The 16,175-nt window shown below is 43.6% G+C and overlaps 1 protein-coding gene across 2 annotated transcripts in view; it reads right to left on the bottom strand.

Moving 5' to 3' along the window:
- Positions 1-10,483: 10,483 nt before the first annotated feature.
- LOC137641638 (fap1 adhesin-like) overlaps positions 10,484-16,175 on the bottom strand; it is a 60,264-nt gene continuing 54,572 nt past the window's right edge. For both annotated transcript variants that reach the window (XM_068374378.1, XM_068374379.1), the window contains 3 exons: positions 14,792-14,933; positions 13,172-13,915; positions 10,484-11,323 (listed from right to left, as the gene is read on the bottom strand). In XM_068374378.1, the coding sequence (XP_068230479.1) occupies positions 11,283-11,323; positions 13,172-13,915; positions 14,792-14,933 (927 nt within the window). In that variant the 3' untranslated portion in view covers positions 10,484-11,282. The remainder of the gene's footprint in view (positions 11,324-13,171; positions 13,916-14,791; positions 14,934-16,175) is intronic.

The raw sequence follows: 16,175 nt of genomic DNA, 5'->3' as shown, positions 1-16,175 counted from the left end.
TAATTTTCCTGGTCCTTAGACGGTTGCTCTTGGTGCTGAGCTACCGCTCTTGTAACCATGCTCAAGGGGCTGAGCGGTTACAAGCCCGGTCCATGGAACTTCCTGTGACTATGCTCTTGGGGCTGAGCGGTCTCTTCTGTAGGATCAGTCTTGACCTCTCTCGTTCGCAAGGGAGGCCACTCTTAAGGGCTCCTCTTCGGAGGATTGCTCCTTATAGGTCAGCTTGCTGACCCTACGACCCTTAGGGGCACCATCACCAGTGTCTTCAAGTCTCATCTACGAAGTGTTCACCTCTCTCGTTCGCGAGAGAGCCCACTCATAGAGACTCCTCTTCGAAGGATTGTTCCTGTTTAGACCAGCTTGCTGTTCAGTCACTATCACTTCGGTGTTTAGTGACAGGGAAACTTTGGTTTCTCGTTACGCTGATCCTTCGGGGTCTCGTAACTTTAGTTACGTTGATCCCTTGGGCTCTCCTAACTTTAGTCACTAACACTTCGGTGTTTAGTGACAAGGAAACTTTGGTTTCCCGTTACGCTGACCCTTCGGGGTCTCGTAACATTAGTTACGCAGAACCCTTGGGCTCTCGTAACTTTAGTCACTCCAACACTTCGGTGTTTAGTGACAGGGAAACTTCGGTTTCTCGTTGCGCTGACCCTTCGGGGTCTCGCAACTCAGGCTACCTTAGGCCTTTGGTCTCTCGTGCCCTTAGTCACTCTGATCCTTCGGGATCTCGTTCTCCTAGATCTGCTGACCTGCCGTCTCTGTTCCTGACTGCTGACGCGCTGTGGGCGCCCACGCCCCCCGTTATCCAACGGACACCGTTCCCTTCGGGGCAAAGGGGCTTTCTCACATTGTGAGTAAGTCCCTTAAACGCCAGGTATCCCCCTGTGCGCCAACGTTCTCCTGCGCGCTCACGCGCAATTGCACGCAAGCGCTCATCTGCTAGTCCTGCTGTTCCTGAGACTCTTATCCAGAGACACCCTGTTCCAGGCACTGCTCGCCAACATTCCCTGCGCATTGGCGCACGTCGTTGGAGTTCCTGAGATAGCGCACAGGCGCTCACCAGTGGTTCAGCCTGCAGTGTCTCCAAGTCTCTTCTACGAAGGGCACCTCTCCCGTTCGCTTTGGACTCTGAAGCAGACCTGCCTGGTCCCCTTCAGGGGATGCCCTCCCTTTTAAGGACACATCCCAGTTCCTGATTGTCCTGTCAGCTGATCCTTCAACGTAGTGCACAAGCGCGCGCTAGCGCCGATGATCTTATGCGCGCAAGCGCCGACGATCTTCTTTCGCGCGCTAGTGCTGACGATCTTCATACGCGCTTAAGCGCCGACGATCGTCCGCGCGCGGGCACCGATGGTTTCCCGCGCGCAAGCGCCGACAATTTTCTTATGCGCGCAAGCGCCGACGATCTCTTCCGCGCAAGCGCCGACGATCTCTTCCACGCAAGCGCCGACGATCTCTTCCGCGCAAGCGCCGACGATCTCTTCTGCGCGCAAGTGCCGACGATCTCCCGCGCCTCACGCGCGCAGATGGTTTTCCGCGCCTAGCGCGCGCCAACAATCTCGTACGCGCGCGCGCTGATAGCCGTGCGCGCACTTGCCAACATTCTGGTCGCACGGGCTCTTCATTCTGATCCTGCTTGTCAATCTGATTCCTGCGCACCCTATGAAGTCTCGCCCGCGCGCCCTAACTGCCAACATTCTGGTCCGCACGGGCTCCTCATTCTGATCCTGCTCGTCAGTCTGATTCCTGCGCACCCTATGAAGTCTCGCCCGCGTGAGTGCTCGCGAGCATTTCAACAGTCTCTCGCGCGCGATCCTGGGTATTTCCCATCGCGCGAGCGCCAGTGCTCTCCCCAGCGAAATCACCAATACCCTCCCCCGCGCGAGGCTGCCGGACAACGTGCTGTAAGGTCGCCATTGCCACTTTTCTCCCCCCCTTCCCCCCCAAGCACAGAACAGTGTGCTTGCCGGAGGGGGAAAGGTTCCAGAAAGGTCCAGGGACATGCCGTCCCTATCTTTTTACAGGCGACTTCCCCTCTAGAGGAAGTGTCTGACAGCGCAACCGTCGGCCGGAAGCCTGGTTTGGGACTCTAATCAGAACGGTAGCACAGGCTTTCAAGCTGTTCTCTCTGAATGGAGCCACAAATCCTTGGCTGCAACCGCTCCCCCGAGGAGGAAAAGAGGAGTTCGGATGAGGTAATTTCTCCAAGGACGTAGCTGTCCCCTCGTAAGTCTTCGAGGCAGGTACTCTCCCCCCTCAGACTTTTCTCCTTCACCTTCGGACGAAGTTTTCCCGCCCTCAGGAGAGTCACGGGAGGTGAGACGTTCCTCAATCACACCATTGAGGGAAACCCCACCTGGCGCGATATGTTTTCTCGAATGAAATAGAGAAGAGCCTGCCTCCGTCGTTGTTGGAGTCCTGCATCCCTCCCGGGAGGGAGTCAAGGACTCCAAAGAAATACCGGAAGTCCTCTAGCACTAAATCATCAGGCTCAGACATTCTTCGTTATGGGAACGAACCTGTTTGAGCCTAAGGACGTGAAGCAGGCGGCTGAGAGGCGTAGGAAGTCACCAAGACTCCCTCCTATATAGGGCTTTGACATTCAAGCCCTATAAACCAGCACTTCAGCAGCCACGTCCTACCAAATCAACGGCAGCTAAGACAGTGGGATCTAGCCCTTTCCGGTCAAGGACAAGAAAGGCAAAAAGTTCCCCAAGGGAGGGAAGAATCCTAGAAGGAGCAACCAAGGCTGCAAACGCTAGGATTGGCAGCTCCCCTGCATGTCCGCCAGCGGCGGGATACTTACAAGGTTGCGCAGACAGGTTGCAGCAACTCAGGGCCGTTTCCTGGACGTTTTCTGTAAGCAGTCAGAGATATCGCATCCTGTTCACAACATCTCTGCCTCCCCTGAGGACAAATCCGGTGTCATTTAGCACCCTGGCCTTGGGATCAGCAAGGGGGCGAACTCTGTGGGCAGAGGTCCAGATTAAAGAATACTTTGGTCAGCATGGAGACCGCAGACACAGTCAGTCTGGCAGTAAATCGCAATACTTCTTGTGTTTATTGGACCTGAAGGCTGTGTACTTCCAGATCCCAGTCCATCTGTCTTCAAGGAAGTACTTAGGATTCAGCATAGACAACAAGGAGTACCAGATCAAGGTGCCGTGTTTCGGTCTCTCCACAGCACCACAGGGTTTCACCGGACTGTTCACCCTAATTTCATCATGGGTACTCAGGATCGGCTTGTATCTCCTCCATTATCTAGATGACTGCCTGATCCTAGCAGACACGGAGTCATTCCCTCTTTGACAACGAGACAAACTTCTACGACTTTGCCTGGATCTAAGGATCATGGTAAGTCTCGAGAGGTCCGCTCTGCTGCCCAATCAATGATTGGTTCACCTAGGCATGATTATAGACACCAATCTCTATAATGCCTTTCCATCAGACGACAGGATAGCAAGGCTGAGAAGAGTCACAAGCCCTTTCCTCAGAGGAGAAGAGCTTCCAACCCAATCGTGGTTATGTCTCCTCGGTCACCTTTCACCCTTGGTTCGTCTAGTCCTCAACAGTCGCCTCAGGATGAGGTCTCTCCAGGGGCGACTCAGGTCTGATTGGAATCAAGGCTGCGATTCCCTGGACATCATGATCCCTATGGATCCTTCGGAACGGACGAACCCCCAGTGGTGGGCGACAGGCGAGAACCTACGGGAAAGAATGGATCTTCTTGTTCCTTCCCCCGGTTTGGAGGCTGTTTTCGTACACCTCAAAGGAACCGGGGGGGGGGGGACCACTTTTTGTACCACAGGACCTCCAGCCTGTGGTAAGAATCGGAAAAGTGCCTCCATATAAATCTGCTAGAGAAGAAGGCTCTTCTTCATGGCCCTTCAACAGTGCCAACAAAGACCTAGCGGATCACTCTGTGGTGTGATGAGTGACAACACCACAGTAGTGGCTTACATCAACAAGCAAGGAAGTACCTTTTCAAAGCAGCTATCCCATCTCTCAGTAGAGATACTGAGATAGACCGAAGTCCACTCGATGCCTCTATCGGCTCGCTTCATTCCAGACAAAGGGAATGTGCTCACCGACTGTCGGAGCAGAGCATCTCAGATAATGAGTACCGAGTGGTCCTTGGATCATCCAGTGGCCAACAAAGTCCTGACTTTGTGGGGTTACCCGACTGTGGATCGGTTCGCTACAGCGCTGAACTTCAAGCTCCCGCTGTATTGCCCCCAGTCCCAGATCCCAAAGCACTCTGGCAAGATGCCTTCCAACAACGGTGGGACAGCACCGACGTGTGCGCTCTTCCCCCGTTCTGTCTGATGAGGAGCGTGCTCAACAAGACCAGAATATCGCAATGGCTCGATGACCCTTTATAGCTATGCTATGGCATCACGCAGAATGGTTTCCGGACCTTCCGCAACTCCTAATGGAACTTCCGGGAGAACTCCCTCTGCGGCACAAGCTACTCAAACAACCACATGCCAACATCTTTCACAAAGCCGTAGCTTCGCTTCGACTTCACGCCTGGAGACTATCCAGCATCTCCTCACTAAGGGAGGATTGTCGCAACAAGTTGCGAACAGGATGTCTGGACACCTGCGCAGGTCATCCGCAGGGGCCTACCAGGCAAAGTGGCGAGTTTTCTGTGGTTGGAATCATGAAGGGGTATCTCTCCACTCGATACCACTATTCCAGCAAGAACGGAGTTCTTTGTTTATTTGCGGGAAGAATGCGCCTTTCAGTCTCGGCAATGAAAGGCTATCGCTCAGCCTTAAGTCTAGTCTTCAGGCCCAAAGAGCGTACTTTTCTTCCTCGCTGGTACTTTCCCTACTCCTACAAAGATACGATCTTACCTGCCCTCAGGAAGTGAGACCTCCTCCAGGGAACATGGTTCAAATTCTCAGGCCTCTTAGGAGGCCTCCCTACGATCCATTTTGCCAGGCTTCAAATCGCCACCTAACTTGGAAGGCGGTGTTCCTACTAGCTTTGGCCTCGGCCAAGCGAGTCAGTGAACTTCATGGTCTCTCGTATGACATCGCCCATGCAAAGGGATGAGGGGAGGTAACGTTCAGATTCGTCTCTAAGTTTGTGGCTAAGACACAGAATCCGGGAGTGCCGGATCCTCGATTCGACTCTTTCTGGATTTCGAGTCTTCGTTCTGTAACAGATGACCCAGACCATCTCCTACTGTGTCCAGTAAGGAGTCTGAGGTTATATCTCAAAGAACGGCTGCATTTGTCCCCAAGTGCAAGCTTTGTTTGTGAGCACTGGGAGAACAAAGAGGAGGGTCACCAAGAATACCATCTCCGCATGGATTCGTAGGGTGATCCATCTGTCCCTGAATCCTGACCCTCCTTCGTCATGTCGCCTGAGAGCGCATGATGTCAGGGTTGTACCTACGTCCCTGACCTTCAAGAACAACTTCTCAGTGATGCAGGTTCTACAAGCAGGGGTGTGGAAGCGTCAAGACGACCTTCACAGCCCACTACCTGCAAGACGTGACACACAGGAGGCTCGATACGTTCTCTATCGGCCCTGTGTTGGCTTCACAACAGCTGGTCTAACCTCAGGCTCCTTAATGGACAGGTAGCAGAGGGTTGAGGGCATTGTTACCCGGTCTTAGTCTGTATGAATGAAAAGATTTGTCTGGCCCTTATTCTTTTCTTCATCCTCTCCTTCCTTGGAGAAAGCAGCATCCTGGGTTCTCTGCATAGCTGACCTAAAACCACTGCAGGTAAACCATGCTTCCTTGTGTTCCTAGTATTAAGTTTATACTGTCACGTCCCCATACCCTGACGAGGTGGTATTGGCTAAGTCTTAGCCTAAAGTTTTCCATCTAAAGAGCTTCAGGTCAACTTCCTAGGACGAGTCACACATAATCCTTCACACACAGCTTATGTAGGCCGCAGCCCTTGCGTGGCAAGGTGCGAGCGAGGTGCAGGGACTCTTTATTGTTGAGCAAGGTGCAGGGACTCTCTATTGTTGAGCGAGGTGCAGGGACACTATTGTTGAGCGAGGTGCAGGGACTCTTTATTGTTGAGTACTGACACACTCAGATAATGAGTCCCCGGGCAAAGCCAAAAGCCAGTATGGCTGGGACTTTTCCACCCTTCCTAAGGGTTGAGTCACCCATATTAAATAGCGTGGTTTGTGTTTCAGTTACGGAACAAATGACAAATTCGGAGATAATTTGTATTTTTCCTAACTATACAAACCTTAGCTATTTAATCAAACTTGCCCGTCAGCCCTGTCCCCCGTGAAGTCCTACCTCTAAGAAAAGTGAGCTCATCACACAGGTGTGTGATGGGGGGGGGTGTAGCAAGCTACCCCTCCCTACCCACCCGCTAACTAGTGATGGGGGTAGTAAACCCTCGTTAAAATTCTAATGGCTCGTCATTTCAGCTACACGAAAGTAATAACCCACATTAAATAGCTAAGGTTTGTATAGTTAGGAAAAATACAAATTATCTCCGAATTTGTCATTTTGTTGGGATTGCAAGTGATGTGTGTGGCAAGAAGTTTGTTGGCGGTAGCATGAGGAAGGGCAGTGCATGGTGGAATGGAGTGAAGGTAAAAGTGGAAGAGAAAAAGAGGGCTTTTGAAGAATGGCTGCAGAGTAAGAAAAATGTGGAAGTAAAGCGCAAGGTAAGTGAGGCAAAGAGGGCAGCTGACCTGAGGTGGGGTCAGAGATTGGGTCATTCATATGAAGAGAATAAGAAGTAGTTTTGGAAAGAAGTGAAGAGAGGAAATGGAAAGTTGTTAAAAGGAGAGGCCGCAAGGAAAAGGTGGGCGGAATATTTTGAAAGTTTACTGAATGTTGAGGATAATAGGGAGGCAGATATAATTGGTGTTGCTGGTGTTGAGGTGCCGGTAATGGGAGATGAGAATGAGAGAGAGATTACAAGAGAGGAAGTGAAACGAGAATAGGAATACCATCTGGTATGGATGGTGTTAGAGCTGGGATGTTGAAGGAAGGGGTTGTCACTGTACTTGAATGGTTGGTGAGATTGTTTAATGTGTTTTGTGTTGTCAATGGTACCAGTAGATTGGGTTTGTGCGTGTATTATACCACTATATAAGGGTATGGGAGATGTGCGTGAGTGTTGTAATTCCAGGGGTATTAGTTTATTGAGTGTTTTTGGAAAAGTGTATGGTAGAGTACTGATTAATAGGATTAAGGCTAAAACAGATAATGCAATCTTAGAAGTACAGGGTGGTTTTAGAAGAGGTAAGGCTTGTTTGAATCATATTTTTACAGTTAGACAGATATGCCAGAAATACTTAGCAAAAGGTAAGGTGTATGTTGCGTTTATGGATCTGGAGGAAGCGTTTGATAGAGTTGATAGGGAAGCAATGTGGAATGTGATGAGGTTATATGGAGTTGGTGGAAGGTTGTTGCAAGCAGTGAAAAGTTTCTACAAAGGTGGGCGGAATATTTTGAAATTTTACTGAATATTGAGGATAATAGGGAGGCAGATATAATTGCTGTTGCAGGTGTTGAGGTGCCGGTAATGGGAGATGAGAATGAGAGAGAGAATGAATGAAATCACAATAAAAGCCAGAGACTTCCTGAAAAACTCATTGTAATTGAATACATAGAACAGTTTACTGTAGGCTATGTCAATTTTAAAGTACTGTACATACATATATACATATACCAAGGCACTTCCCCCAAATTTTGGGGGGTAGCAGACATCAAAAAAATGAAACAAAATAGGGAACCTCTCCTCTCTACGTTCCTTCCAGCCTGACACGGAACTCACCGAGTTCGGCTGGTACTGCTAGGGTGCCACAGCCAACCCTCCCCCATTATCCACCACAGATGAAGCTTCATAACGCTGATTCCCCTACTGCTGCTACCTCCGCGGTCATCCAAGGCACCGGAGGAAACAGCAGGGCCTACCGGAACTGCGTCACAATCGCTCACCATTCATCCCTATTTCTAGCAGGCTCTCTTGCCTCTCTCACATCTATCCTCCTATCACCCAGAGCTTCCTTCATTCCATCCATCTACCCAAACCTTGGCCTTCCTCTTGTACTTCTTCCCATCAACTCTTGCATTCATCACTTTTTTTAGCAGACAGCCATTTTCCATTCTCAACATGACCAAACCACCTCAACACATTCATATCCACTCTAGCTGCTAACTCCTTTCATACACCCGTTCTCACCCTCACTATTTCGTTCCTAACCCTATCTACTCGAGATACATCAGCCATACTCCCTAGACACTTCATCTCAAACACATTCAATTTCTGTCTCTCCGTCACTTTCATTCCCCACAACTCCACTTTTACCTTCACTCCATTCACTGCCCTTCCTCATGCTACCGCCAACGAACTTCTTGCCACACTCATCACTTGCAATCCCAACAAAATTTTCTTTTACTAACTTCCACTCCTCCTCTAAATTACCAGTTTCTCTTACTTTGACTTCGTCATATGCCATTTTCAACTTTTCTTGATATTTACTTTTTACCCCCGGTTTTATTAGCTCTTCAACTCTCACTAGCTCCCTTTTACATCCACCTACTCTATTCCCAACTCTTTTGCTACAACTAATTTTCCTTCCACCAAAAAATGATCAGACATAACGTTAGCCATACCCCTAAACACGTGCACGTCTTTAACTCTTCCAAACATTCTTTTAGTTATCAACACACAATCCATTAACGCCCTTTCTACCACTCTTCCATATGTATACTTGTTTTTATCTTTCTTTTTGAAAAAGCTAGAACTTATCACCATCTCTTGCTCAACACACATATCTACCAGTCTCTCACCACTCTCATTTTCATCTGGTACGCCATACTTCCCAATGACACCTTCTACCTCTCCAGTGCCCACTCTAGCATTTAAGTCACCCATGACAACTACATAATTCCTTCTACACACTTAGGTAATTCATTCCAGAAGTTATTCTGCTCTTCACTTTTCTCACAACCTGGCCCATACGCACTAACAAAAGCCCAACATTCCCTACCCAACCTAACCCTTACCCACATTAACCTAGATGATATCTCCTTCCATTCCACTACTTTACCTGTCATCCATTCACTCAGCAATAAAGCCACACCTTCTCTTGGTCTTCCCCTTTCAATCCCAGACACTCTACCAGACATTTCACCAAACAACACTTCACCTTTCCCTTTTATCTTTGTCTCACACAAAGCCAATATATCCATCCTTCTATTCCTAACCATACTTCCAATCTCACATCTTTTACTCTATCGTACTACATCCATGCACATTCAAACACAACCAAAACTAGAGTGCGGTGAGCAGTCACTCTCGCCCCAGCTCCACCTCTTTGATGTCTCACTGGATTATAATACAGGAGAGAGGGTTCCCAGCCCCTCATCCCGCCCTTTTAGTCGCCTCTTACGACACGCAGGGATACGTTGGCTATATTCTTATCTTTTTTATGCCCCGAGGCCACAGGGGGCATATAAGGGATATGATAAGCAGAAATATTTGGGAAACATCTAAAACACATTATACTATAGCACTGCCTACAGATCTATATACAGGCAATAAACTGTAATTGAATTTGTAGTGGTTGATACCACCAGTAATAAATAATTTATTACATCATCAAATTACATTGTCACCTATTGAGGCTCTTCACACTTAGTTTAAGAACGGCTACTTTTTTCCTTTATTATAAATTAAGTTTAAGCAAGGTTAAACTATCGTAACTTGTTGTCTGGTGGTTGCAATTACTCCGATTTGATACATTGTTGACTGTTAATTTTACTTTCTGTCTATAGATATGTCTCTATGTTAACCATGAAGTTTGATGCTTAATCATCGACATGATCTATGAAGTTTTACTACAAATAAAGTGGTCTTATACATGTATCAATATTGCCTAACAAATAAGTAGACAAATTTATACATGTTCACCTAAAAAACCTTTAAATAACTCATGATTAAACATTTCCTACAACTACTGTACTATCAAAGTTATGATAACCTATTGGAACTGTTCCAGTTTTGCAATCCATGAAGTGGGTGTCCAGGATCTGGTCAATAGTTTCCAGTTATAATATTCGTAATCTCACCTCATTCAGAGTTAAAAATGGGGGTTTTGGGGACTTCTAGGACTACTTGCCGAGACACCAGCTGCCATTGCTTGGCCCTACCTGGTCCTGTATGGGGTGGAGAGCAGGATGGCTTGAGTGATTGTCATGTGGTCAGCTTTAAGGCATTATGTTGTCCCTTGCCTTTAATGCTCATGAGTAATCTTAGATCTTGTACAGTATCAATAACAAACGCTACAGTATTTGAAGTTTCTTGATTGTAGGTGTAAATTTAGGTTTCCTACATTAGTGTCAAATGTAATTACAGAAATTATTTTTTACCTTTTTAATAATACATAATTTACTAATTTCATAATATCAATGTAGACTGATGCATGTACTTGGTATACAGTATATCCAAATATATACAGGGGATTAAACAAAAACAAAATCCAATGATGTCATTAGAATTTTATTAAATTTAAAGGTTTTTTCGATATTGTATACTATCAAGACAAATGCACCTACAAATAGACAGCACCCTGCTACCTCATGCACCTGCCTTACAACACCAGGTTACCCCAGCATGATGGTATCTTTTATAAATGATGTCTACGGGGATCAAGTACAAAATGCACCAATCTAATATACATAAATTACAAATGTACATATCAATGGCTATCTTTCACACATCTTAAACAATATATGCTCTCCTGGATAAAACGTTTTTGTAAAACATTAAGCAAGTTTGGCTCAGTTTGAACTATATTCATAAGTAATGCTCAAAAATAGAGACACGTGACCAAAACAAAATCTTGGTATAATCTGAGTAAACAAAAGCACCAATATAATTACCTCTTTTTTTTAATCCATCAATATTCATCAAACATCACTTACATAATTATTGTATAGCTCTATAAAATTAAATAGGCCTCTGTTCTTATATCTTTCATTAAAAAATATCAAAAGTTTTAAGTAAAGTTGTTTAATCTGATTGCTGATCTTATCTGAACAAAGGCTCTCTGGTAAATTGATTAACAAATAAGAACCATAATTTAAGGTTAATAAATTTCAGTACAAACATATTATAAAAAAGTGAAAGACACTTTGAACATGTTTCAATATAAAGTCACAGTTCCTTAGCAAGTATACAATCACAATGTAGCACTTACACTCTGTAAATGAAATTAACAAATGGTGTATGATTTGTTGATGCAGAACATGAAGATGAGATAACCCACTAAGTCTTCCTTCATCGATCATTTGGACCCAATGGTGTGGAAGTCTTTTTCCCTGCAAAAGTATGGAGAATGAATTAGCAACATTATCTATCACCATGTCTTACATACACATACATAAACCAAGGCACTTCCCCCAATTTTGGGGGGTAGCCGACATCAACAAATGAAACTAAACAAAAAAGGGGACCTCTACTCTACGTTCCTCCAGCCTAACAAGGGACTCAACCGAATTCAGCTGGTACTGCTAGGGTGCCACAGCCAACCCTCCCACATTATCCACCACAGATGAAGCTTCATAATGCTGAATACCCTACTGCTGCTACCTCCGCGGTCATCTAAGGCATCGGAGGAAGCAGCAGGCCCTACCGGAGCTGCGTCACAATCGCTCGCCTTTCATTCCTATTTCTAGCACGCTCTCTTGGCTCTCTCACATCTATCCTCCTATCACTGGCCAAACCACCTCAACACATTCATATCCACTCTAGCTGCTAACTCATTCCTTACACCCGTTCTCACTCTCACCACTTCGTTCCTAACCCTATCTACTCGAGATACACCAGCCATACTCCTTAGACACTTCATCTCAAACACATTCAATTTCTCTCTCTCCATCACTTTCATTCCTCACAACTCCGATCCATACATCACAGTTGGTACAATCACTTTCTCATATAGAACTCTCATGTCTTAAAATATCAAAAGTGGAGGATGATAATAGAACTATTTTTCTTGATGCTACTGTGTACACAATTCTTTTCAGGTATTAACTACTACAACATATATACAAAATTCTTTAAACAATTACTATGTGAACTGTTCAAAGTATGTAATCTCAACCTTGTTCAAGCATCTGGGGTATTCAAATTACTGAATTGTACACTTATATGACATTCCATCAAAATTTACATTGTTCCCTTTCATACATTTTCTAAAAAGACAGACCGAGTTAGCATCTTCCATAAACTTTGAGTATAGTATGAATTATCAAAAAGTGCACATACATCCCACTTTCATTTACACATCAAACTCTATCAAAGCTACCTAGCTATCATACCGTGAAAAAATCACACAATATACTTTTCAACTATTTGCAATACGTAGGATGTCCATTATCTAACTACCCCAAAGGATTTTCTCCATTGACAAAATATGATTATATCATATATTTAAGCCAAGTATAAAGCAAATAAAAAATATCACTCCTCTCAAAACAACATCCTTTACAAAATAAATATGGGTACGATCATTTATCTACAAACTTGACTGAAGGATTTGTCTACATCTGACAGGTGAAAGCTCTAGCAGTCACACAGCTTAGTGGAATGAGACTGAATGAAAAGGCTAGGAAGTGGAAGACAAAACAAAGCAGCATCTACTTTCATTTCTAAATGGTACTTTATTGCGATGGAACTATTATTTCCATTTACTTTACTATCATCCAACATGTATAACCTAAATGAGAAATCCAAGTACTGGCATTCTATTTGATAAACTTCTAAAATATGTAATGTCAGCCCAACCTTTTTTCAGCACATCCTCAACTATTGGTACCTGAGGGCTCAGTCTGAAGGCTCCACAAAAGCTTGCCCCTGTTCCACAGACTGCCAAAAAGTCTTTAATTTGCTGAAATTAGCATTTCCTGTTGTTGAAGCATGCAAACAAACAAAAAAAAATGAGTAAAAAACATGTAAGTGACTTATCAACAAGGGACTTGTCAGATGCTAAACCTTTATTAACAAAAGAAAAAGAAAATTTCCATGTGTGGGACAAAACTGAGCCTCCAATACCAAGACAATTTAGAATAATTACTAAGAATTACATATGTCTCCACATGAGGAAATTCTCTTTTCATTTAAACAAAATTTAGCATCTCGTGTCCAAATGTAAAAAAACACCATACCTTTTATGTGATGTGAACGTAACCTTGAGTCGTCATTATTGTAGTCAGGCTCGTCATAGTAGCTTCTTGGGGAATTTCTATGCCGCATGTAACCATCAGGAGATCTAGTATAGTGTCTGTCAGGGGATCGTCTATCTGATCTCCGGTCAGGAGATCTTCTTTCATTACGATGATCTGGGGACCTCATAAGCCTATCTGATCGCCTGTCAGGTGACCTTGTTCGATCAGATCTCCTATCTGGAGATCTGTTGCGATGCATTTCGGGAGATAATGGTCTACGCCGAAGAGGGGGAGGAGAGTGTCGCCGATCCAAAATATGTGATCTATCACTTAAGGGGGAATATCTATCATTTCTGTGGTCGTAAGAAGGAGAACCAGAGCGGCGGAATGGAGGCGAGGACATACCACCTGCTGGAGGAAGGCGACGATCTCCATGCAGTGGTGGAAGAGGTCCCATAAAGGGAGGCTCTCCAGGAAGGAATGGATGAGGTGGTAACCCATGAGGTGGGGGAACACCATGGGGTAGACCAGGTGGTGGAGGGGGGAGACCATGTGGAGGAGGTACACCTGGAGGGAGGGGACCTCCAGGAGGGAACATCATGGGTAACATTGGAGGAGGCCCATGCATGGGATGAGGGGGAGGAATAGGGGGAGAATCTAGGTCTCTGTGAAGGGATGGAGGACCAGAAAGATCACCATCTACCATGGGCCTTGGAGAGGACATGGTTCCATTAGCATCTACACCTGAAGGAAAATAAGTTGTAGCACTAAATTAGTTGGAAAATAATAATGTCGACAGTAATACAGGTAAACGTATCTAGAAAGAAATCTAAGTTTTATATTCAAGTACAGCTTAATTTTACTCGTACAACAACATGGTATTTATTCTCTAATAGGATTATCCATGCATTTCTATGGGTTATAAATATTACTCTATTCCCAAATTTTCTTAAATAAAAGCTATGGATTTGAACACGAAGTAAGAAATAATACAGATGATGATAATTTACGTGCTTCCTGACCTACATCCAAGCTTTCTCTATGGTTAACAAAAGAGAACAACTAACTGGAGTAATATTAAAGAGGATATTTTAAGCTACATAAAAAACGTGACATCTTTTACAGCAATTCATTTCAAAGATAGTCAATACTGTACAGTGTAAAATGAACTTTGCAAAAATTTACTTATTCTAATAAGGTAGCCTTGTTAATTGGGGTTCATGGATAAAAAACCAAAATCTTGCTACATCTGGTGGAAAATAAATGATCACAATTTTGATAAAATAATAAACATATGATAAAATTGAACCTAATAGGTCTTAATACTTAACTTGCGGAATACTTCACTTTGATCATAAAGATTACACACCACAAAAGAAAAATTTCTACACCAGCTCCAGTTATTTTTCTTTATTGTTATGGAATTTGTGATGTTTCTTCACCCTACTTCTATAATCTCAGGAAACTTTTAAAAGTCTTATTACTTACATCCAAAGTACAGATATTCAGCTACGACTTGTGATAAGTTCTAGTCTAGATTTGAGACAATTCAAGCAGGTGTCTTAAATACGAGTACATCAACTATAGAATACTTTACAAACCTAGGATAAAATAACTCACGTTTGGGTGTAGGTTTTATTATGTTGACTTGAGAATGTTGGACCTCCTCCTTCTCTTTCTGTATAAGTGTCAGTCTACTTCTCAGCTGACTGTTTTCTTGTCTCTGTTCCTCATTTTTACGTTCTGCTGCACGTGCCTGCAACTAATTCCACAAATTTTTGTTATTTCAATACAATTTGGATACTATTTACAATGGACAAAAATAGTTGAGTTACAATGAAAGAAAATTCATCAAATTATGAGTTACTTTAATGGTATTTGTTTTGGAATTAACACTATAGCTCAACAGGTATAAAACTTTCCTTTAATTTTTCATTTCAAGGCAATAGTCAACAAAACCTGACATTCAATAGATAAAGCAAATTAACAAAGAAAAACACTGACATGAATATGATCAATTGATCTGTTCACAGTACTTAGATTCTTTATAAGCATCTCCATTCCCTTTAATGCATAATAAAGGAAGGTCCCAAGTTATAACACTATTTACTCACATACATACAATTTGTGGTTGAAAAATTGGAGTTTTAATAATAAAATCTGTTATTTCTATCCAGTACTCACCTGATGTACAAATTTCTTCTCTGGAAGCTTAGTTATACCAACTTTTATCCTTAAACACAAAACATTTCCTATTTTATTCCCATCCAATAGACTAATGAGACAATCTACCAGTTAAAGTAACCCATGGGTGTTGGGAGAGCCATACTGCTTTTGTCTTTAGTTTCGAAGTCAAAACTATTCCCTATCCTCTTGACACATGTTACTGGGAGGAGAGTGCGTATGTACTTGTACTTGAACATCAGCTGAGTATAGAAATAATAAATTCTATATCATATTTGTTATGTCCATGAACCTTCCCTAATGTTCATATTGTTGATTCCCACACTCTGATAGAGAAGGGTTGCCAGTGAAGGAGAGAAATAGAAATAGGTCATTTATACCTTTTTTAAATAATAAAATTAATTAACATTCTCAACGCACCTTTGGTGTCGTTTTTTTGGTAACAAACAGTCTTAATTATGATTTTGAATTATGAAATTACGTTTTTTTTTTTCACTCAATATTACTTTATCCCCTAATTATTTACATAAACACCAATACAATGTAATTCAAACAAGAATTCTTTAAAATATAACTAAAAAATAATTAAACCCAGCCCCTACAGGACCTAAAGCACAGCAATAATGATAGTCAAACCAGGATTCTTCAAGATAACATTTAGCTAATACCGACTTGGTAGCCATTGATCTCTCGCTAAAACGCTTTCCAAAGACAGATTTCAGCAGAAAAAATATAAAGATGTGGCTGCACTTTTAGTATCATGAACTCCAACCTTATCTCTCATTAGACTGAAATCCAACTCATTGTGATCCTTTTGACC

This window comes from Palaemon carinicauda, chromosome 5 (genome assembly GCF_036898095.1).
Source record: "Palaemon carinicauda isolate YSFRI2023 chromosome 5, ASM3689809v2, whole genome shotgun sequence".
NCBI classification, from domain to species: Eukaryota; Metazoa; Arthropoda; class Malacostraca; order Decapoda; family Palaemonidae; genus Palaemon; species Palaemon carinicauda.
Note: the sequence above shows the minus strand (reverse complement) of the source record. Positions and strands in the feature narration are given on the sequence as shown.